The sequence below is a fragment of the Zosterops lateralis genome, assembly GCF_965231275.1.
Source record: "Zosterops lateralis genome assembly, chromosome: 9".
NCBI lineage: Eukaryota > Metazoa > Chordata > Aves > Passeriformes > Zosteropidae > Zosterops > Zosterops lateralis.
This window is the reverse complement of record NC_139769.1, coordinates 16,619,755-16,644,743: the sequence shown is the minus strand read 5'-3', so window position 1 is coordinate 16,644,743 and position 24,989 is coordinate 16,619,755. Positions and strand designations below refer to the sequence as shown.

Here is a 24,989-nt window from a genome sequence, read left to right as displayed (position 1 = left end):
CTAAGCTTTATGCATCAAAATTCTCATGGGCATCAGAGGCTCCTAATTGAAACCAAATTAAAACCTCATGCTTTCTCCTCTGCTTGTTCTTATGTACTTCAAAATGTGTTTCCTCCCTTTTCATTTCCTCAGTTCTTCTTTCAAACCTAGTAAAAGCTAGCAGTAGTCAGGATCTTCCTGCTGTTCCTAGCAGCACATATTCCTGATTGGATCTGCAAATATATATTTCTCATCAAAACAGAGTCTTTGTGCTTTTTAGACCCTCACTTTTACTGGGACTAGTGGCCTTTACAACAGGAGATTTCAGTGAAAATGGCCCCATAGTCTTCAATGGTTTTGATTCAGATGCCCTCTTTTGCCAGCCTTCCTTGCAGCTTGTTGTAATACAAAGCATTGGCATGAAAACATATTTAATAAACCCAGAACTCTCATGTCTGCTTCTCTTTCTCTTCCATGTTGAGATTCTTTGGTTATACTTTTAATATGCCCTTTCATGATCTCACTTACAAAAATAGCCACCCAGATATACCCCAAAGGAAAAGACGATTCTCTTGGAAGTTTCTTTTGAATGTCAAGTTGACTAGCAGTTGTGTTTACTTTTTGGGTAAATAGTTTAAGTCCCTTTGCACAGCTTTCTTCTCTTATTTCAAAGGAAATATCTTTCTATTTTGTGGACTGGCTTTTCCTACTTTTCCTAGTTTGCAGGTTTCACTTTTTTTTCTAGTGACAGCAGGTGTCACACTGAAGTAGAATCTGACAGATTTTGCACCACAGCTTAATTTTCTCACTTTTTTTAGTTGTTGATTTGCTTGGTACTGTCAGATGGTCACTTAATAGCAGCTTTGTAGCTGATTCCTGTCACACGTGATCAGATTTTGCAAAATATTGATAAACTGCCTGCTTAGTAGGTTTAGTCTTAAATGAGTTATTAGTAGCAGTTCTGTGTCTTTTGACTTAAATTGCAGCTGTGGAGCTGACAGTTTGGGTATCATTCATCCTAAACTCATGAAACACAGTCAGTTTGTCACCTTTTCATGTTTCACCTTTTCATGTTTGCCCTCCTTTAAAGTTTGTGAGTGTATGCCTTCAAGCAAGTGAGCTCACTCTTCAGAAAGCTCTTCCAAATTTTCTTTTAAGTCTTCATTATTCTGGCATAATTCATTATTTAAGTCTTCATAAACTGGCATAATCAGGGTAGAAGTTTAGGGCTTTTCAATCATATACTGGCAGCTCTGAGTTACACCATGGAAATGTTATTGGTCAGTGGGATGTGATAGAAATCAAATCACTCCTACAGATGGAAATGTGTATGTGTTCTCTCTGCCTTTTAAATCCTTTTTCAAAAGACTTTCATCAAAGTTGAATTGAAACTTGACATTTTAACATACTTAGATGTTCAGGTCAGAATAGGATTCTAAACGTCACTTCTTTCTCTCCAGTTCTTTCCCTGTGCTCCCTGTTTCTATACAACTTGGTGCCTTAGAAAACTGTCACTGAGGAATGAGAGGTTTGTGCAGATGGGAGAGTGATCTAAGTCATATCTTGTGTGTGTTCTTATTTGATATATTAGCATATGTGCTGTAGTCGCTCTTTTTCTAGTTTCTCTTGTATTCGTTGTTGGTGAAATGGCTGTACATCAGTAACTTGGGTTTCAGATTGCTTCTTCATTGCCTGTTTGCACATGACCTCTTGCAGAACATTATGCTGACCTTCTATAGATGACACTGTCTAGAAACCTCGTTATTTGCTGGTTTTGATCATTTTTCTTTATGGCAGCATTTAAAAATTGAGCTAGCAACCAAATACTGTCACCAGGCAGAGTTAGGTTTCTTTTCATCTAGAGAAATAGCAACAAATTATTCCAGCTTATATCTGACTTCCCAAATAATGCGCAGTATTTGTCATGTCTTGCCTTTTTGCCAGAAGTGCATTTTATCTGGGATGCTGAGCTTGAAAAGGAACTGCATGAACCCCCATGTTGTGACAGACAGTCAACTCCTTGCTGGCCCCATAGGCTGCTGTCCTGCAGAAGTGTGTCTGGGTGTTCCCAGCTGCCTGCAGAGCTGTTCCTGGGCTTTCCTCCCACCCCAAAGTGGGATCTGGGACTCTGCCAAGTCCAGTTGGAGGTTCCAGGAGCTGGGTGCTGAGTGAATGACCTGTAGGAGTTCTGGTCTTGGGCCCAACAGCCCTTTCAGGTGTGTAGATGCTGCTTCCTGCACACAGGGCGGTACTGTCCCTGCCAAATTGCCCAGGCAGAAATGCTGCTGAGGAGTTTCTTGAGTTTCCTCTTAGCCTTGGGGGTGCTGATCTTGAAGTGCTGGTCTGAGTGCACGTTCTAGTTGAGCTGACTTTTGCTGGTGCACAGCATGGTGCACACTGTATAACAAAATCTGGCCTTTTGTCCTTGTACTTCATTCCTTTTTAATATCAGCCAGAACCTTTTAAATGGTATTCATATTGCCACAATTTGGTTTTTTTGATCCTGACTCAGCATTTTGCTATCACTTTGTCTCACGATGAGGGTTTGTAATTTCTTGCATTAGTTTCTGGGGAGTGTTAATGGTTGCCAAGGTGCCATCTGTCACCTGCTCCTGAAGGCACAATTCTGGTTCTTTACCTTCTTGGTCTATAATCTTATTCTAGACATCGAGATGACTGAGAGTAGAGTTTAAAAAAAGGTAGAAGAGGACTTTGTGTATCTGCTTAAGTGTTTCCCCTGCCAAATCTGCAGCATGCATTCTGGGGTCAGAATTTTCGGTGTTTATAAGGCTTGCAGGCATCAGCTGTATTGTCATTTATTAGTATAGCACACTAGAGTTGTTTAACTGACCTGGTATATCATGTCTTGAAATCTCTTAAAGTAAAGATTTGAGGCAGTTTTGTTTCTATTTAGTGTCAGGTGGTATTGAAAAGTTTTCAGAGTTTGTCATACTGAGAAATGATGAGTTAAATTTATCGAGTTATCTGTCAACCAGCTAGAACACAAGTGAAACATTTCTCCATGTTTCTCCTATAGTAAAGGTAGCAGCAGATAACTGAGCAAACAAATGTTTATATGCACCAGAGAAAGTTGATTATTTAAAATAAACATGTCTGAGGGTGTGAGTACCATTGGCAGGCTTTAGTGGGACTTTGGTATTAGCTGACAGAAAAGACTCTGAGGCCTCACTTCTAAGCAGAATCCTAACTTGCACAATGTATAATATAAGGAAACAACATCTGCAAAGTGCTGAAATACAGGGGCAAGAGTACTGGTTATTGGTAAGTTATTGGTACCTAGGGTATCTGGCAATATAAAACGCACTCCCCTACTAGTCCTTTAAGAAAGAGTTCTGTTTCTCTTCTTACAAGAGAGATAATTTTAAATATCTAATAACATTTCTGTAAGTTGTATTTGTATTAATATTTATTCTTACTTCTTTCTATAGGCAATTAAAAGTCCAGAAGATCTGATTTCAAAGCATACCACAAATTTCAAAGGAAGCAAATCTACATGAAGAGCCACAAAGCAAGTTGATTTGAGAAGATACAGCATTTACAAAAATGTCGTCTAGTTGTGTGACTTCAGTGTTTGCTTTGATGGTTTTGTGCTTTGCAGCTGCAGGTAGGTGGTATTATGCAAATCAGACATTCAGTGTAACTGGTTGTGCATATTTAGAATTGTTGATCGGAAATACTTTTTCATGCTGAAAAAAGTAGGTCATCTAAAGTTTGTCTAGGTTTTCTATAAGACTATTGTGATCATAATGGCATTGTATATGATGTAAGAAACAATGCTGTTCCTATAAGAATATTTTCTTGCATCTATGTTCATCCTTAAAATAATTTAAGAACTGCAGTAGTAATGTAAATTATTTAGGTTATTTACCTATTTATTTTTAAAAAATGCATGGTGCACATGTATTATAAAGGGGAGGGTTGATAGGGAAGCCTTTGGGAGTGGAAGCAGGTTAGCTCTGCCAGCATGATGAACTATTGCATCTGCCAAGAGGCTGGATTTATTTCCCCAGGTGCAGAGTTGGGCTGGTGAAGCTGAGGCTGCTAGGGTCTCTCTACAGAGCTGGGCTGAAAGGGTGTACCAGCTCCATGCTGCCTCCAAGACCTATAATCTGGAATTAAGACCCAATTATTTGACTTTATAAAAGATATGTCTGACAAAATCCCAGAAAGGTTCCTAATAGGTCACCAAGTCCGTCCATCCTTCCTGCCTTATTGGGATAAATCTCACCTCGGTCATTCCTGACAGTTGCCTAACCTGGTTTATGGTCAACCATTAGTAATGATGACAAAAACCTTTTAGTAACAGTTGTCAGTGTTGATGGAGACCTTTTAGGTTAGGAACATGCATTGCCATTTAAGGGGATTGTTCCTGTCCCACATTTTGGCCTAGCTGGGGATTTTTAAAACAGTATGTTGCAACAACTGTCACAGAGAAAGGAAAGATCTGCGGAGTTCAAGTACCTAGTTTATTCTACAGTTTCTTCAAGCACTCAAGTGATTCTACTCAGGATGTTTGTTTGTCAAAGTTCTGTCTGTGGTTGCAAGGGGAAGCCTCTTATGTGTCCAGCTTGTGTACAGCGTGGGTCTTTGGAGAAGAGGCCAAGTCAGTCAAAATGAGACAGTGGGAAAAGTGGACAGTGGACAGATGGCTTGCTTAAATCTGAGATGTCCTCACTATGGAAAAGATGACCAGCTTTGGAAGAGACAGGGCTGAGCAATTAAATGTGTTACAATTTGGCTTCATTTCATCTACAGCATGGAAAATTATGTTATTTCAAGCCCTCAAGCCTTGTGGGACTTTCTCTGGGTTTGACCTCCTTGAAGGCATCCATCCAACATTAGTAACTTTGATTGTTTAATAGTACGTGATGCTGACATTTTGCAATAGCTTCATTACAGACAGACTTTCAGCAATGCAGGGTGTGTCTGAGTGTGTCTGCAGCTTGAGCTGAGGACATCAGTGCTGCTCTTGGCTGAGAAGAGCCATTACTTGGAGCAAATCTGTATTAGTCTAGAGGTGTAAAAATTTACTTTAAAAGGAATTGCCAGTGCAGAAAAGAAAAGCTTTTTTAATTGATCACAACCATAATTTTGTTTTGCTGCTGAGGAAAATGCTTGTCTATCAAGTCAGCTTACCTTTTAATGCCAGCTTTAATTAAACCCCACTGATTTAAAAGTGCTATCAAACAGTGCTACTATTAGAAAGTTATTCAGTGTTCAGAAAACGTAGCATGTCTGTCTTGAAATTCATTGTGGTTTTTTTGGTTTTACTCTCCAGTTCTGTGTTTGCCTCTGGCAGATATTCTTGAAACAAACTCTTAAAAAGCTTTGGATTCAATCAGATGCTTATTCATAAGTAGAGTCACAGAATTATTTTGGCTGGAAGGGATCTCTGGAAGTCTAGTCCAGCACCCTGCTTGGAGGAGAGCTAGTTTCAAATTGTCTTTCTTGGAGACTGATTTTTCCCTCTATCTGCATGGGAGGAAATTAGCTGAAGGGAGTAGGAAGGGTCACAGTTTTTTAGGGGAAGGTGAGGAAGCACTGTCTTTGTGGTTTCTGGCTGTACCTGCCTGTATATTTTGGCTTTCTTGCATGCTTTTTAATTTTTTCAATAAATTCTTAATGAGAACAACTAGATAATGTCCTTTACAGAGTATAATGAGTACTGTAAGATAAGAGCAAGAACTGATAGACTGTGATGAAGTGGAAGGAGATGTCAGGCAGATATAATTAAAACTGAGGAAGGATAGCTCTCTGGAGGTTATTTAGCTAGAGGTTTTGCATCTTGAGATCTTGAGTCTTTTTAATGGAAAGAGTTATACTTTAAATGTGGGGAGTTTGTATTTCTAGGTGAAAACAGGTAAGAGCAAACAGCATGTTCCAGTTGTGTGAAAAGCTGGCAGAGCTCTGGTCAGTGTGATGGCCAGGGCACTGCAGGCTTGGCACTCAATTGCCAGTGTACAGAACCTGTGCTTTTTCTGTCTTGAACCACTAATGTGCTAGTATAAATAAAACTAGAAGTCTAAATAAAGTTAAAAAGTATAAATAAAGTCCCTTGCTTGTGGTGGAGCCTGGGGGAGGCAGGGGGCAGCATGCCACCTCCTTAGGGTATTCATATTTATACGTTTGAGCCTTTTTCCAGCTTGCTCTTTGTTTCTGAAGAAGTGAGGCTGCTGCAGCAGAGCACACCGTTCTTTTGTTTGCTAGTCCTACACTGAAACTGCTGCTACTGGTTTAGGAGGGGTTTTGCTGACATAATGGCTTCAGCGTTCTTGTATTTTCAGGTATAAGTGAGCTTCTAGACAGAATCTGTTTTGTTTGGTATCTTCTTTTCTATTCTTGCTCTTGAAGGTACTAGTGTGTTAAATACATCAAAAAAAAAAACCCAAAACCCTTGAGTTGCATGACATGATGCACAGAAATGGATGGTCAAAGATGAGTCACAGACCTGCATATCGTTAAGCTAATAGGTTAAAGATTGCACCTCACTAACTGCTTTGAAAATGGTCTGTATAAATATTCAAAGAATATTTGCCTGGTTTTCTACCTCCTCATACTACCTGGATGTATGTAGCTTAAATGCTTATCTGAATCTGATTTGCTTTCACCTTGTACATGGATTTCTTGTAAGCTTTTATTTATACAGCTTTAATTGGACAGAAGAAGACTGCAAAGAAAACCTTGATTACTCTGAGATTTTTCTACTTCATGGAAAGTCGAGGCAGGATGGAGAGAAAAACTGCTGGCAAGCTATCTGCCCGACTGAAGGAATTAAGTTTTTGAAGTGGGATTAAATTAAGGTCTGGCAACCTGTAGTAGGAACTCCACACAAACACTCAGAACTGCACACAGTTATCCAGGCCTTGGATAACCTCTAAATTAGTCTGGCTTTGTAATCTTGGAGCAGAAATATTCTGTCCTAATGTGGCTTATATCAAAGGCTGGAACGTATTTATTTTACTTGCTGGCAGATTAGTGCAGTTGGGTGCATGATGCATGTCTTAATAAAATGTCTTAAAGCACAACTGAAATGCTTACCTGCTCTAGACCTTGAGAGCCAAACTTTCAACAAGACAGGTCCTCCTGTGAAGGAATGGGAGCACTTTTTAACTTGAACTTCTCTTTCTTCTTTTTTCTTTCCTGCATTACTATTTTGGAAAGAAGACAGAAGGATGATACTTCCTATGGATCTGGCCAAAGGTTCTCATTGCAGCCTCTGGGGTTGATCCTCTGCTGGTGCAAATCATTCCTGCTGCTGAGAAAGCAGCACAGCTGTGGCATCTGATACCAACCAGAATTTGCCCATGGAGCCATGTTTGTTTTCCTTCAACCCCCCTGCTGTTTAGCATTACCTGTGCTTGACTTGTAGATACCTCTCTCCTTATGACAGTTTCATGGTTGTGGTCAGGTAGATGAAGACCCTGTAAGAATTAGATGTATTGAAGAATTTTCTGTAATACTGAGATTACTGGTTTATCCGCTCATGTTAGGTCTGTCTTTATGGTTTTCTTCCAAAAGCTCTTTACTCCCTGGTTCTCCACTTTATTGCAATCCCAGCTGTTTTTTCTTTTTACATACTTGTTCTTGTAAATAATCCTACCTTGTTCAGAGCATGCGTGCTTCATTTTCAATAAGACTGTTCACTTGCAAGTTCATGTATCTCCTGGATCTGTGCCCCCTAGATGTGGTGGTGATGAGTGCCATGTTAATAAGCAGAACAGGCAGGAAGAGACAGGCCTTGTCATGACATCTACTTTTTCTTTTTTTTTTTTTTTTAAGATGAACTTCCCTTGACCTTGAACACTGTGTTTCCAAAAGCAATATATGATTCCTCAAAGTGTAATAGAAAAACCTTCCACTGGTAGGTGAAGGATGCGACCTAAAAAAAAAAAAAAAAAAAAAAGAAATTAATACTGGGAGTTACACAAATTTCCTTCTGTTTTAAACAGTGTTTGCTGGATATTGCCCAGATGTAATTAGAGTGTGATTTTTATTTTTTCCCCAAAGTATTTGTTGCCAAAGGTGAGGAGTTTTTTGTTTATTTAAATTGGGTTTAGAGGATGGAAACCAAGGGCCAGAGGTTGGATCTTGAATTCTTAGGACTGAAGTAAAGCACAGGCTGGTTGCAGCTTTTAAGTGGATGAGGATTTCACTCCCTACCTCCCTTTCTCTTCACTTCTTTCTCATAATCAGCTGACTTCTGCCTCCCTTGTAAAATCACCTATTCCTATCCATTTATGGTCTGAATGTTCAGACTTTTGAGGATGAGATGAACCAGCACTCAAAACATTTGAAGATTTGCAGTCTCAGAGAATTAGAGGAGCAGAGGGCTGTTTTGTGTGCTGTGCCATGTCAGAAAGGCTGCAAGCCCTCCTGCAGGGGCTGCAAGGGAATGCCCATGCTCTGCAGGGGACACTGTGCTCTCAGTTCTGAGAAATACTATTGAGAAACCAGTGTCTGGCTATTAGAAGTGGAAATTGTTCTAATTTTTTTATTCCTTCAGCACCCTGATGATGATTTGAAACATCTTAATACCACATTGATCTGATAGAGAATCAAATTATGAATTCCTAACTTCATGTCAGTGAGCTCTGTGACATAACTTTGAGATGCCAAAATATCTATTAAAAAATAGTGTTAATTTTCATTTCACACAAAACATAAAACCTTTCAAGCAGTAAATTGTTTGAAGTGAGCACTTTAAATACAAAGACTGATTAAAACTGGGAAGCTATACTAAATCTGTGTGCCCCTTGACTTTAGTTTCTTCAGCATTCTTGTGCTGCATGATGAGCTATTCCTTTGTAAATTACATTTTTAATCTGGTCTTCTGTCTGTCTTTTAGTAACTGAATTGAGTCAAATCCTGTGCCATTTCTGGTTTTTTTAATGCATAAATAGTGTTTTTTTTATCTTCCAAACCCACACAAAAATTCTGAAGAATTTAGAGAGTCAGGATACAGAGAAGGGTTATGTATTTTCAAAGAGGTAGTTGTTTCACAGACTTGGAATGGGTTGAACTGAGCAGACTTCATTTTTTTCCTGTATCAGCAAAGCTCTCAAGCTAAAAGCAGTTGAATTTCAGCAGAATTCTGCACAATTCTGCACCCATGTGGAGCAGTGGCATTGTGGGTCCTGATTCAGCAGAACAGCTGAGTGTACATTGAAGTGTTTGCTGAACCTGAGCATTTATCACTAAACATGAATATCTGGTTCTTTAATTAAAACTGACTCTGGGTGATGCCAAAGGAATCTTAAGAAATATAAAGTCCATAATGCAGTACTGGAATTGCACAGATGCAGGCAAATGGCAGCGTTACTGAGGGTCTCTGGAGGGAAGTAATAATGCGTACTGATGAAAAGTAGTTTTGAGGAAATTTTTATGACACAGAATGGGGAATGGCATTAATCCTTGTATTTGTAAGGAAATTTATTCAAGTTTTTTTTTCTTTTAAAGAGAAACTTCTCTTCAACAAGTTCTAAGCTTCACATAATTATTTTATAAATACTTTGCTAAAAATAATTCCTTTGTTTTCTGAAGGGAATTGGGATTTGAGGTTTTGCTTGTAGATCTTTTAATATCCCTTCTGTATTCCTGACCCTTATTAACTCTTTCTTAACTTTTCCATCTGTCATTTTTCTTATAAATAACATGAACCCTTGACCCCTTTAATTAATAAAAAAGTAAAAAAAGGCAGATTTAGTTAACTAAAGATTAGACTTCACATACTGTAGCACCCCACAGCCAGCATTCCCAAATGTGATCCTGGGGTATCTCAACAAGAAGCATCTGCTATTAGAAAAACAATTGCTATTTTCACATGAAAATTGTATTGAATTTCTGCAAATCTTTCTTGTATAAGCTCCTTCCACTGAAATATGCTTGTATGATTCAATTATTTTACTACTGGTGATGCTATAGTGTAGAGAAAATACAGGGAAGAGATACATGCCTTTTCAAGGAAGAGAAATAATTTCATCCTCTGTAGCTAATGACAAAAAGAACTGAAGTTCCTTAGGCTGTAAGTCATAGGAGAGATGAATTTGGAGTGAAAAATTAGCACAAAGACTGTACCATGTTTCATTACCTGGAGGCATTGAGTTGGATTCCTCTTTGGTGTAAACTTGTTTTAAGTCAATGGAATTTCACCAAAGATAAATTTTGACCCCAGGTGACAAAAGCAAAGGTTTTAATAATGCCATGAAGTGCAGCTGCTTTAAGCACAATGTGCTTTTCTTCATAAGTGTATTTTAAAAAAGATGGAGCTATTGTTCCTTTTTTTGGCAGCTCCCACACTGTGAGACTTACTAATAGGCCTTTAATAAAAAAGGGATTTTACCTGTCAGTGATGGAAATAACTGAACTTAAAACTTCATTACTCTCATTGAAGTAGCACAGTGTAGAAGTAATTAAATAAGGAATATGGGGAAATAAAGGAATATGGGGCTGGGCAATAGCAACATATGGAAGGTTTGTTGCTGTTTTCAGCAAAACATTTGCTTTCATCTGAAGCAGGCAAAGTGTCTTAAGTCATGGAGTTACTTCTTTTACTCTACCTGCCATCCTTATTTAAAAAAAAAAAAAAAAAAAAAACAGAAAACAAAAACAAAACAAAAAAACCAAACCAAACCAAAAACAAAAACAAAAAACCAAACAAACCCCCCCCCCCCCCAAAAAAAAAAAAAACAAACAAAACCAAAAACAAACCCAAAACACACAAAAACAAAAAAAACCCCACTATATTTGCAGGAAGTAGAATCAGTCGTACCAAAGCAGAGAAATGGGAAATCTGAGACTGTACCAAAAATGATTTTCAGATGAAATGTGACTCTTGTCTTGCATCATTGAGAGACAGCTTACAACATCAGGTAGAACTGCATTGAATCCCATGCATGGTTTGAGCAACATATTACAAGTTAATGTGTGGCTTCAGTTTCCTGCATTAGGGTAGACTTTGACTTTGGAGACGATTTGTAAACTATATTACTTGTAAATGTTGCCAGATTTCTGTATTTTCTGCTTTGCAATGTCAGATCAGTCTGGCTTTTTTTTTTTTTATATCACTAATGAGTTTGAAGCGCTAATTAATTTTTCTGTGGCATATTTTCACCTTCAAGCTAAAAAAGTAATAGGTATTTGAGTAAATTGGCAAGAGAACTCTGTTCAGAGATTACTTTGGAAATTATTTGTCTCAGTTGCTTTTTGGAACTAGGCCAGTAGTAGTTATTTTTCTTGCTAAAATAGTGCTCATGGCCATATTGTTCACTGCATTCATTTTCATTTTCCCAGTGCTAATGTTTGATCTCTGTGATCACATTTACCATCACAGATGGAAGTAAGAGAGCTCAAGTATGCATTGTAGGAAAGTCTCTGAGGTTTTGCTGAAGATTACAATTGTCTTAGTTGTAATACTTGACAAATGATTCTGTAGTGCTTCCTGTTAAAAGGTCAGTTATCTGACTTTAGTAATGGCTTCTTTACCAAGGGAAAAAAAGTAACTGAAGTATCAGAATAAGGAACGCTTCATGCCAGTAATAGAAAAATAAAAGCAGCCCTGAAAAAGATCTGGTTGTATTACTTGTGTTCTCTTGAAGTCTTTTTTCTTTTTTGAAATTAGCAAAACTAGGAGATTTTTTCAGCAGTTTCATGTCTGAGATAAAATAATGTTTAAGGCTTTGTAATGGTTGATTTTGAATAAAACAACAACAACAAAAAGTTCCTTAATTCTGGGTGTGTGATACATTTACTGCATCTCAAAAGTATATTTTCAGCCAGAAGCCTATAAGTCAACTCTTATAAATACTAGACTGAACTTCAACTTTATTGATATGATTCAGGAGAAGAGAATCCTAATGAAACAGTTCTGAATATTGAACTGCTTAATGGTGCTATTAAAATCTTGTTGTATGTGGAGAAAACTGAATCAGCTTATTCCTGTTTGTTTCAATATCACACAAGCACTATGTAAAGGATTAACCAAAAATATTGTCTAAAGCAGTTCAAATAAAAGTTGCTAACAAAGAACTTCTCTAGGTTTGTTTTTTTTTTTCTTGCCTTGAGGAGACCTAGAATGTATCTTCCCTCTTTCTCCAGAGAAATAATAAAGCGCTTGAGATTGTTTTATAGGTCAAGCATTCATGTAACTGTCTATGATTTGACAAGATTGCTCAAAGAAAAAGTGGAGTGAAATCAGGATTTACCCAGGAGGATGTTTTAGCAATGAATCAGTGCTTTTTTTGGCCTAGTGGACTGAAGTAATTTAATTGGAGCAATCAACATTTTTGGTACTAGTTGACTGAACTAATTAAGTTGATTCAGTTCTGATACCTTGTGTTGTCATCTTGTTGCAGCTGATATTCTTAATTTTTTGGAAGGAACCAGCCTGTATATTGGTGTCCCTGTGCTTGCTGGTGGCCTCTCTTGCTGGAATGCTTTTTTGAGCATTCAGTTCGCTGCTTGATGGGCTACAAGTGCTGCAGACAGAATGGGTTCATATTGAGACCATTACTTTCTGCAGAGTTATGCAGAAAGTTGCTGCATAGTTGCAGAGTTGCTGCAACTTCTTCCCTTTAATCCCATTCTAAACCAGTCAGTAGGTGTCTGATGCTGATACAGTTGTATAGCATTATGTCTCAAGGAGGATTTAACAGCAGAAATTTGAAGATGGTGTAGCACAGGTCCTCCTTCGTAATGGATTTAATCCTACGGTTCATGTCCTGAAGTGATTACAAAACTCATGTTCTAGTCTGAAGTCTTTTGGCCTTCCTTCTCCATTGGTGACACATGAGTTTGTTTGCTTTTTCTTCAAAGCTGCTTCTTGTTAGGTCCTCTGCTATTTTGTTAACTAGGCCATGGCTGGTGGAGTTGGAGGGAGATTTGCTGAGAACCTGCTGTGCAAGGGCTGTTGTGCCAGTGAAGGGAAATCATGCTGTTGCTCAGTTTTGGAGGGACCCTGCAATGAGTGTGATGCTCTCTGCTCCCCTCTTTACTGGGGGCTATGTTCTCCCTCCTGTGTTCAATATCTCGCTGTAATTGTTTGTATCCAAGATGTGTATTAGTATGGTTTTTTTAGTTAGGATGATCTCATCGCTAATGAGTATTTGATGCCTTTGTAATGCTCCTAATATACACATAGAACAGCTGGAAGAGACTTTTTAAACAAGCATCTTTGTAATATCCTGGATGATCTCAAAGAACATTTAAATACAACAGTGCAGTTACATTTGAAGCTTTAAAGATAAATATTTTTTTTTTCATACAATGGCTGAACAGTGTGTAGTGGGTGACATATGGGGTCTCTCTGCATTTATAGTGGATGAAAACCGCAGTAAATTGTCCAAGGGAATTAACTAAACTGTTAATGATTAGTAGTAAGCACAGTTAAAGTATCAGTAGATGCGAGCACACTTCTGTGCTATATTTCTGAATCTATTCGATTTGTTCTGTAGCCTTGTTATCCAAGAAAAGGTTGTTTGTCCTCAACAAGAACTTGGCTCTATTCCAGCCAAACTTGTGGCACTGGTGGTAGGGCTATGAGTAGTGGAACTGTCGAACTGCTCTGCCTGGACTCTGATCATGAGTCAGGTCTGTGCTGTCCCTCCCTGGGGCAGGGAGTGGATGTGTTTCTTATTCGGCTGTTTGCATCCAATTAGAAGATGTTGATACTGCGCTTCAGGTCAGTCAGGGGTGGTGGCATTTCTAAAGCAGGATACACTCAGGCTTATGCTTCTCTAAGCAACTTGCCTTGCAGTGTAATGTTAAGCCTGCCTCTGCATTGTATGGCCAGTAAGTTACCACAGATCTCATGAGGTGTTAATGAAAGAATGGGTATTAAATTCCATTCCATTCACTGATTTTAAACCACTGGTCCACTGATGGGAAGAATAAGTTTAAGCGGAGCCCCTTCCTGTGTGTTTACATGAGAGCTTTTGAAGTCCTAGAAGTGGCTGGTTTTCTCTGAACCATCGTGATTGCTAAAGCAGATAAGGAGACCCTTGGAAGTGTGTGGTGGGGGTGGTGGAGCCTCCCTTTTTTGCAGCAGCTCATGTTTGTACTGGGTCAAAAATGAATTTCCTCTTACAGAAGTAGAGTATCAAAGTATTGTCCAAGTATTTTGAGTAACTTGATCTGTGGTTCACCTAGTGGTACAGCTGGACATAACCACAAAGTAAACAGCCTGTCAGAATTGGAATATATGGCAACAGAATGGTTTGATTTACTGGCACAGCTATATGTCCTTACCCAAAAGTACATGAAAAAGCTGACAGCGCTGTTTTTTGTTCATGTAACTTATGTAACTCTACCCATAACAAGGCTTTGTCAACCAGTTTCCCAGTGATATGCAATACATTACAAAAAGGAAGTGTGCCACCATACAATGCAATGTTGAAACTTCTATACTTTTCCTGTGAAGACTGTTCAATAAATGAGAGGCAACAGTCCTCCTCTGGACTCTGAGCTGGAACCCTTCACAGTCAGTGTGTTATGGTTACAATGTAAGTAAGTGGAAGCCTGAAACATTTGATCTTGTTGAACTCTACCTAACCATATCGTTTAACTGGGCCCTGCATTAGTTTCTTTTCTTGTTTTTTCGTTTGTATTAAGATGCCACTTGTTTAGCATCTAAGTTTTTTCAGTCCCTACTTCTTGTTTGTTTACTCCAAAATCAAAACCTGGTATTACCTCCTAATTACAAATATGCTGTAATGGGTTGTTTACATGGTATTTTCTTCTACAAAAATAATAGTAATAATAATAAAAAAAAAGAGTAGGGCATGTAAGATGCATAGCGGTGGCCACTTTCAGGCTGTTAAAAATGCCAGCAAACCAGATGAATTGCCACCACCACGTGCTGACTCAATGATAGCTTTTATGTGCACTTTAAATGTTTAGCAGGAAGAGAGATTACTCATACCCCCACCTTTCTGGTGGACTGTTTGAAAGCTTGCAAATCGTGTATGAGGCCCCTCAGACTGCTGACTGCACTGCTTCCAGGATATTGTGACTGTTTTCTGAATAACACTATCCTTTACTGATTATACTTGAAAACAAATAGAGCTGTTCTAGGTATTACCAAGTCACTTTGAAAGTCTCATTGAAAGGTTTCTGAGTCCTTACCCCGTATGTAGGGCTGGGGTTGGCTTTTTGCTTCCAACAAAAAGAACATTCTGCTCGCTCAGGTCTCTGCTTCCAGTTAAGTCAGAGAGTAAGAAAGCTTCTGTGATCTTGCACTTCTACATTTAGTTAGCATTTTGTAGTTAGTTTTTACAGAATGTACCTACGGTTTTTTCCACTGAATTCTTGTTTGTTTGCTTGTTGAAGAAGGAGCAATAGGAGTTTTCCTGTAGTGGAAAAGACAAGGAATCACTCCATCACTGGCTGTCAGGTTCCGTGCGCATTCCCTGCCATCTGTAGTGTCATGGGGGCTTGTGCTTCCTTCATGCAAGCCTTAAATGGGAGTTGAACCTTTGCCATACAGAGAGATGGATTTCTACACCTGTGGGGTCTCTGAAAGGGAAGTACTTCAGATGTGCATGTGAACATTTTATATTTTTGTGAAACCTGAATCGACTTTGAGGTTCCCTGAGACTTTTTCCGTGCAGCAATGATACTAAGATGCATGCCTTATAAAGGCTGTGTTAGCATTGGGCACAAATGACTTATTTCCTGAGTTAAAACTCCTTTCCCCAACTTCCTTAAAAAAAAAAAAAAGTTAATAAAAGATTATTTGAGGAGAAGAGCCATTGTGATTTCATATGGAGGCCATCTCAGTTCTCCTTTCATATCTGCTGCTCTCCTGGGAGTATACACTGTATTCATGTCCAGAGCTTGAATTGTTTTCAGCTTCTTATTAGTTTTGAAAATGCATTTAGCAGTTAACTGCCAATGTGCGTGCTCCTTCTGGTTACAGCTAACAAGCAGCTGGGTAGTACATTAAGAAAATGTGGAATTGGTTAACTCTTGTAGAACCACATCTCTGTTTCTTCAGTTGCCCTTGTAGAACCATATGGGGGAAATCCTGTAGGATAACACAACGGGCATGTGCTTATGAGGGAAGAAATGAGCAAAAGGAAATCAAGGAGAAGAAAATATTTTGCTGTTTTGGCAGGGAAGAAGGGCTGCAGTGAGTGAAGTGTCAGTTGTTGCCCAGATAGCAAGGAGATGAGTGAGTGGTGGCATTTAGTAAGAAACTCCTTAAACAGAACTTTACCTCAGGGGGAATGGAAAGAGATACATTAGTGAGTGATTCATTTCAGAGCTCTGATGTTGCAGATAGCCTTTTGAGAGGCTCACTTTCCAAAGTGAGCAATTTTACTTTTTCATTAAAAATGATTTTAGGTTGATGTGGGGTTTGTTTTATTCCTGGTGGAACCTCAAGGATACTAGTTAGGAAGTGCTTCATTTTACAACTGAATATGTATCCCTTTATGTTACTTCAACAGTTTTGAAGATCTTGTTACTGGACTTACTCTGTCAAAATATACATTTTAAATAATCAAACTAATGCCTGTCTGCTGATGGGCCTTCCTCTTTTCAGTGAGGATGAGGCACAAGTATAGGATATATACGGCCAAATCTTTTTACATGTGGCTGCCATCTGCGTGAGCTAAATTACTGCCTATGAATCAGGCATACAATATGCAATCTGCTCTGTATAAAGATCTGCCCCCAACTTGTTTAGAGTCATCCTTTCTCACTCTCCATTTAGTCCTTTCTCTGGCAAATCTCCCATGGACCTCATCTGAATTCTTGCCTGATTAAGGACTAAGAGCTTGACCCTGTGAGATAATAAAACTCCAACATCCCTGTAAGAATCTGCAGATTTCAATGGAAGTTGAAGGCAGTGTGTGCTGCTAAAGTCTTCAGCATGTGTGCTGGGTTTAAGGTAATGATTTCAGGATTTGGCAGTGTTACAGTATACATACTGGCCCTAACTTGATTAAGCTGTGAGTATATTACTATGATTTCAGTCCTCTATGGAAAAGGAAGCACATAGTCTCTCTGTGGATTTTGTGGCTTATTTAGAATGAATTTTCATTTTCTGAATGTGTATATTGAGATGTTTCTCACCAGAAAATTTCAGTTTATTGGTACTTGTACTTTTTTAGGAGCTATTTTCCTAAAAGCAGGGATCCAAGAGTAGATTGCTTTGGGAAGTGGAGGCCATGAAATTAGAAGATCTGGGAAGGGTCTTTACTTTGACTCTTACTGCACACAGTCTTCCAAAATGATTCACTGTTTCCTTAAAAGATTCCAGTATCTCCATGTTTTTGTTAGAAACAAAGAAACACAATACTAATTATCACATCCAGGAAGAAAACATGTTACTGGATTAGACCATATAATGAGATAATGAGCACAGTTGCATAGTGACCTTCAGCTCTTTGTATGGGTAATACTCTTTAGACTTTCTTTATTTTAATAGAGTGGACTACCCAAACCCAAGGTTTAGAAAGAAAGAAAGAATGCCCACAAAACCTCCTTCAGAAGGGGGAAAGAAATATTGAAATGCTCGCATAGCCCCCAAATTATCTTTTAATTAAAAACTGGGTAAGTATAAAATGCATTTTAACTTGCAAGTAATTTATAACATAAGAAAAAACTGTTCTTTAGTGTTGTATGTTGTACTTATAGGTATGTTGTGCTTATAGGTTTCTTTTGGAATGCTGTTGCACCTAGGCACAAGAAGGGGCCTGAATTCAATTTTAGGTTGAAAGAATAACCCCTAAAAGACAAAAGCTTCTTGATTTGAAGGCTGCAGCATAGCCTACCAAGAAAGTAACTTTTTATTGAAAAACTCACCACAAACACAGGTAGTATTTAATTAAAGCAAAATTTTTAAAAAAATTAAATTGTCACCTTAAAATCTAGGTAGTTTTCTGGTGGTAATGCTCTTTCAGTCATTCAAGACCAGCACTCCTGTTTTTTATAAACTTTTTTTGGTGCATATACTTCTTTTTTCCCTGCACCTATAATTGGCTCCATACAAGGTTCACAGGGCTGGGTGTCACTGAGATTGCACACTTGGTAGTATCTGGTCAAACAGATAACACTTGTATGTTTACAAACATGAGGTGTTTTGTCTTCCTGCAGCATGGACTGCTGCTGTGACACACAGTATTTATATAGGTAGGAATAGTCAAGCTTGGATACTTTGTGAGATTGCAAAGGCCCAAGTGATGCAGCCACAAAGAGGTTATAATGAAAAAAAGATATGAAACAAGAACTAGTAAAAGTGTTCTTGTACACCATGGTGCATATTCAAGACAGTGGTGTAAGCCATTAAGTTTGTGGTCACTTTTCTATAGACACTGAAGGAAAGAAGATAGGGTTTGACTGAGAAAAGAAATGGGGAGGTGTGAAAAGAAAGCGTAGAAGGCAAAGGCTGTGAAGGAAAGGAAGGAAATAATGTGATTTCTGGTATCCAGTCTGTGCTGTACAGTTCATGGCTGTCACAGGTACATGGGGGAGGGCAGGAAGGAGGAGGCATAAGGATTCCTCTGTACCTGTAAATGCCTTTGGCTGGCTTCAGCTGAGGAGGTCTCCCAGCCTATTTGGAAAGGACTGATAGGGTGCAGTGCCTGGAAAAGTGCACCCTAAGCCAACTTCACTGATGACACCGAGCTGTGTGGTATGGCTGACACACTGGAGGGGAAGGATGTCATCCTGAGGGACACTGACAGGCTGGAGATGTCAGCAAATCCAGAGGAACCGACGTAGTTGATAAGGGGAATAGAATACCACCTCTGAAGAAAAGCTGAGAAAGCTGGGGCTGTTCAGCCTGGAGAAGAGAAGGTTGCATGGAGGCCTCAGAGTATCTGAAGAGGGCCTACAAGAAAGTCAGAGAGGGACTCTTTGTTCAGGAAACGTAGTGACAGAACAAGGAGTAATGGGCTCAGACTGAATGAGGAGTGGTTTGGGTTGGATATCTGGAAGAGATTCTTTACTGTGAGGGTGGTGTGGCACTGGAACAGGTTGCCCAGAGAAGCTGTGGGTATCCTATCCCTGGCAATTTTCAAGGCCTGATTGGATGGGGCTTTGAGTAACCTGGAGTAGTGGGAGATGTCTCTGCCCATGGCAGGGGTGTTGGAACTAGATGGTCTTTAAGGTCCCTTCCAACCTAAACCATCCTATCATTCTGTGATTCCAAGATGAAGGAGCATGTGTCCATTTTCCTGGCAATTGATACAAAATAATCTTTCCAGTCCCAGTTTTCCTTATATAATTCTGAGATTTTAATTCCTTTTAAGTCTGATTCTGTTGCTTCCCATGTATGGCTGTTACTGTGTTTCAGGACTGGACTACTGGGTTCAAGGGAGTGGAAGATCAGGCAGGTCATGGGGCATATGCTGTACTGTGGCACTCTGGCCAGGTGCTGCCTGATTACACATTCCCACCATCAGTTTCTCCTCCATCAGGTGTGTTTTGCAATATTGCAATACGCTTTTTTTCCCCTTTCTTTTTTTTAGGAAGATGTGAATAAACTTTAAGTGGTATTTTTCACATAAAACAGTCAAAGAGAACCTGCTGTGTTAGGTTAAAAGGGTTAATTTGAAGTCTCATTTAAAAGCCACCAAATTATTTGCCTGAGGATAAGCTTACTTTTTCAGCTGCTAAATTTCTTTTGCCCTTTAAATTAGTGGTAATAATGTTAGCAGGTTATAAAAGGGGGAAATATAGCCATGGATTCATGTTAGTGCAACCATTTATCTTAAGTGCTAAGTTTCACATTAAATTATAGTAATGTATTTGAGAAACTGGGGCCAAACATTTCAAAAGTCTCAGATCCCCAACTTCTTGAAAATACTCTGAATAATGTTTGTCTAGGTTTGTGCACCTCGAATTTCTGGTTTAAGCAATCTTACTTTGAGATAACGTCACTGCAATAATGGCAACACTGAGCTGTGGTGTATTGGCCTGTGGTCCATTGGAAGGTGGATTGGTTGTTTTTCACATGTCAATATTAGAGTAATAGCTGAGTTTAATATGTAGCATCACACTTTGAAACAGGTTCTGTTTAGAATGTGGTGTAAGCACTGAGCTTGCTAAAATTCAAGTATTGGTTTTTGTTGCTTCTGGTCAGTCTTTTTGTGTAAATGCTCAAAATACAGATTTCTGAGGCCACTTGATATGTGCTTGTATTTCACTCATTCTGTTGAATCAGTCTTATGGAGAGGGCAAAAATCAATTTCTTCCAGTTTGGGAAGGATAAAACAAAGATGACTTCTGCTTTTCATAGCTATAATCCAAAAGCGTTTTACTTGAAGAGAATATTTCTTTATTTACTTGTCTGAATATGACAGTTTTATAGAATTAGGAGCAAAAGATGAGAAAAAACATGCACTTGATGTGGACAGATATTGTGCCCAGCAAGCAAACCTCTGGACAATACTGATGAGAAGATGTTTATTTATTTATTAAGCCCTTTTGTGGTTAAACGCCATAGGTTTATCTGTTCATGATTAGATGGTTTCAGAGCTGGTCTGAGTCAGAGGTGCTTTTGCTCCTGTAGAAAACTTTCTCCTCCTTTGAGGCAACAAATGTCACATCAAGTCATCATGCACAACAAAACCCAGTCATGGCAAGGGATTTGGATTCTTTTCTGGTCACTCAGATTCTGTGCTGATGATTCAGACTTCCTGGTCCCCAGGTCTGTATAAGATATGATTGATCACCTGTCTGTACTGGAGAGGCTGGTGTCTTTAAGGCAGGTACCTACCAGCAGGTGGTCATTTTGGCATGACCCCAACAGTCAGTTGGGTAGAATGGGTGCTGACATTGAAATGCATGCACAAACAACATTCTTTAATCCTACTTTGATCTACTTTTGAATGCTTGGGCTTTCATCTGTATTTAATATTCAGTCTGTAATTGTAGATAGCCTCTTCACTTAGTCTGCTCTTTTGCACCATGTCTTCTTTTTCTGCCTGGCAGCTTCTTCTGGACAGAGTAACAGGCTTTTGGTTCTTCTTGTTCAGGACTTGTGAGCTTGGTTAAAGCTACTGTTACTGATCTTGGGTAGTTGGCTGGTGTTTGGAAGTCCAGGAGAAATGTCCATACACTGAGTATATGCAGGTGCTACATTGCTGCATTCGAATGACAATACTGCTGCTTTTGAAGGAAAGGATTGGACATTTCAGATGGTAATTTTCAGGTAGTTAGAGTTTGGGGTTTTTTGTTTGGGTTCTAATATTGACTTACATGTTTGTAAATTTCTCCCTGGACATATTGTGATGTTTTAGCAAATCACTCTCCTTCATTAGTTATGTAGGTGAGGCTCTGTGTGGTGTGGTAAGTTATTTCAGGTCTTTAGCTAGAACAGTGATCTTGCAAGGTGAATGCATAGAAAAGTTGCCTGCAGCAGTTTTCAACAGTTTTCAAATCTGTAGCATCTTGTGTACATACAGCTTGTCCCATAAGAAGATGCTGTAGCAGTACAGTAACCTGAGATGATGAGAATCTGTAAACCAGGCAGGATTTACTCAGCATCTGTTTACTCAGAACAGTAAATAAAATTTTTTGATCCTCTTTTTTTAGCTTTTTTTTTTTAATAGCATTTCTACCCTCACCCTTCTACCCCACCTTGAAAGCTAGAGGCAAGTGTAACTTGGTCTGAGAGCTGAGCCAGTGAAAGCATTGTATGATTCCTTCAGTCTCCTTGAAAAATGATTCTGTCTGAATTAAAAGCATTATGTTAATTCAACAATAGTAAATAACTTCATGGTATCCAAAGGACTGTGCCATGAGGCCCTGAATATGTAAATGAAGTGACATTGTCTGCACTTAATAAATTATTAAACCAGTTTAGACTTCTCCCACATCAGGTCTAATACTGCTGCATCTGAAGTGGTTCTTCCCAGTGCTGCTGTAAATGCAGTTTCCAGGAGTTTAACACAGGAAATGGGGATGAGAAGGCAAGGGGAGTGCAGAAGTGCAATGTGGTTACCACTTAAAAAGGGGGTAGCTCTAATTTTGCATTCCATATGAGGTGTTAAGAGTGGGCTAACAGGAACACTGATTAGGAAAGCAATTTTAAGAGACCATGTGTCATGACTGCAATGTCCTGTCATTGTAAATGGTGAGCTTAGTACTGCTGAGGAAATGAAATTAAATTCCTTCAGGAAAAGCTTTTATGTTAAAAACCAACAGTTTCTTGCATGCTCTTCAAAAGTGAAACAAATACCTTTATATGATTAAAGTGTGATTGATCTCACTTCCACTGAATGTTTTGTCAACCTCTTGATGAGATAGATATGGAGAACATGTATGTCTATACGTAGATATTTACACAAAGACATATGTACATATAAGAACATAGTGAGGTATTGCATGAAGCCTTTTTGGTAATCAGAGCAGTTGTTAAGCTGTGACTGTTTGTGTTCTTCACCATGGAAATATTTATTCAAAGTGAAAATGCACGAAGAGCTTTTGAAAGTGGTAGTTTGTGTCGCTATTGTGCTTATCGTGGACTAAAAGGAAACCGCATCTGTGCAGTCAGCACATTTTGTAAACAGTATTATCTCTTTCTAGGAAGGTCTTTTCACATTCAGTCACTGAGGTTTCATGAGCACAATCTGAAGTCTCTCTGCTGCCCATAGTAGGGATGGGGGTGCAGGTTATTCCAGTTAGCCAGCCTAGGTACTCCCTGTACCTTTCTTCCTGCTCTCAAGTGTACTAAAGGCCAACAGAAACCTGCTTAGTCTCTTTATTGCTGGGTTACCTTCCTGTCATGTTAGTGAGTTGAATCAGCTCCTGGGGAAAGCAGGTTTGATCAGCATCAAAAGAGGCATAAGATAGCTGGAAAGTGCTGGTGGGAAGGAGAACGATGGAGAGAATGAGGCACCCTGGGTTTGGCTGTGGTTAGATGTTGGATGATTCATCCTGTCTCATAAACCTGTGATGTTAGACTTTATTATTTTTTCATTACTGGTAGAAATAGCTGTGTATGTATGGCTCTGTCAAACCTGCCATCCCACAGACTTTTTCAGTTGGGTCCTTCTCTATCCTGATGATGTGTCCCCCATCTATTTGAAGCTGAGAACCATGCCTTGGGTGCCAGGCACAGCATTTGTCACCTGCCAAACAGCCACTGGGGCCTGTCCTGCAGCTGGGCTGGTCCTTTTGAGCAAGCCACAAATAATATCCAGGCATGAAGTCACAGTGCCCACAACTGCCTTGGGGCATTCCTCACAACACATGGTGTTTCCCAGTCTTCTTTAGAACCTTGAAAAATTTTGAACACAGAGTCTTCCCTAGTTAAAGCCAAACTAGATAATAAATATTCAGAAGTCTGAAGAGAGAACCTGTAGCAGGACATATTCCGGGATTGATTTCCTTGCTACAGGATTGATTTCCTTCCTAATCTACAGCAGAGGGCAAGAAGCAGTTGGCTAACTGAGTGGAGACTGCGGAACAGTACAGTAGATTTTGCATTTTTTTTCTCTGTTTATTTTTTAAGAATTTCTTTTTGTATTTTTGAAGACAAGACTGAAGCTTTGGAGTGTTTTGTGGAGCACTTGATAAGGATCTCTTTTCAAAGTTCGTTCAATGAGACATTTAGTGATAGTGAACTCATCCTTAAAGGGTCAGTTACAGGAATTCAGCCTTCAATTGAACTTGTAATCTTGTTATTTTTAATTAGGAAAAAGCTGGCATGCTTTCAGTTATGGAGCCATCTTTCCCCAAGTTTTTCTTCTTCCCTTTGGCTTTTGCTGCTTCTGAGATCCCCACTACGTTTGATGGGATTGGGGCAGGCGGTTGCCAACTGCTGCAGCTGAAAGCCTGAGTAACAAAGCCACATTTTTGTTTTATGAAGGGTCCTGTCCACTGATGAGGATTTTCAATCCCTTTGCCGCTGAGGAGCTGAGCAAAGCAGCCCCAGCGTGTCCTGGTCCGGCTGGCAGCACATGGATCACGTGTTTCAGTGCTGCTCTCATTCCAACACTGCGTCCAGCAGCGGTGTTTATCAGATCTTCCTGACACACAGCACTGAGCAGATGTTCCCTTTTTTAGTATGGAGTGATGCTTCTGACGTGCAAACTGAGATTAGAAAGGGGGAGCCTCGTAGAGTTTCGTGCTTGAGTGAAGCACCTATATGTCAGTTTCTGATAGGCAGAACTAAGGGGAAGAAAAACCAAACCCCAAACCAAAAAGCCCTCTCCAGCTGCTTTTCACTGAGTGGCTGGTGTTGCAATCAGAATCCACAAGCTTCAGTACTGGCCAAAGATTAGAGGCAGCAACAGCTAGCCTGTTCTGTTGGGCTAGTCACAAATGGCAAGGCTCCCATGCAGTCCTGGGCCCAGTGACAAAGTTAAAGCAGAAGATGATAGGAAGTTGCTGTTGAGCTGACAGCTGTACCATCTGGTACTCTGCATTTCTGTGGCTGTCAAAAAGATGTTTTGGAAAGGAAATCACCACTCTAACTCTCCAGATGTGCATACATCCATATGCACCAGCATCAAGAATTCATTGTTCCCTCTTTGAAGACCAAAATATGACTTGCTGATAATTGGATTGACAGATAAAAGCAAGACATCTTATTGAAAGAAGAGCCCTGTGTATGCAGGTATAGTGAATGCCAAGTGTTGATGAAGCTTAGGGGACTAGGTGGGAATGGTTAAATGGAATAATAGGGGTTGGACAGGAAAGAAAACCAACTATCAAGAAGTAAAGGAACTCATAGAGGTGGTAAAAAAAAGAGTACAAACAGAACTCCTGTAATTTCAGTGTGTCTATGTGAAGAAAAGGAAGCAGCTTGGACCAGATAAAAGAAATTTAAAGAAAAGAAAACTTTGGCTATGCTTTTACTTTGAAGCTTGGATAACCTATCAAAAATAATGCCAATGTTATGAACTGAAGGAAACTCTGTTAATGGTTTGTAGGATTGTGTGATACTGTAATTATTTAGGAACGTTTGTGAAGTGTCTAATAGATTTAGTAAAAGCAATTGGAAGACTTTTTAAATTGCAAGAGTAGCTATCAACTCTGTG

At 39.3% G+C, this 24,989-nt stretch overlaps 1 protein-coding gene across 1 annotated transcript in view; it reads left to right on the top strand.

The window, feature by feature from the left end:
- Nucleotides 1-24,989, top strand: part of TGFBR3 (transforming growth factor beta receptor 3) — a 113,706-nt gene that overhangs the window by 9,922 nt on the left and 78,795 nt on the right. The window contains exon 2 of the mRNA XM_083867130.1: nucleotides 3,429-3,604. Within this exon, the coding sequence (XP_083723256.1) occupies nucleotides 3,544-3,604 (61 nt within the window). The 5' untranslated portion in view covers nucleotides 3,429-3,543. The remainder of the gene's footprint in view (nucleotides 1-3,428; nucleotides 3,605-24,989) is intronic.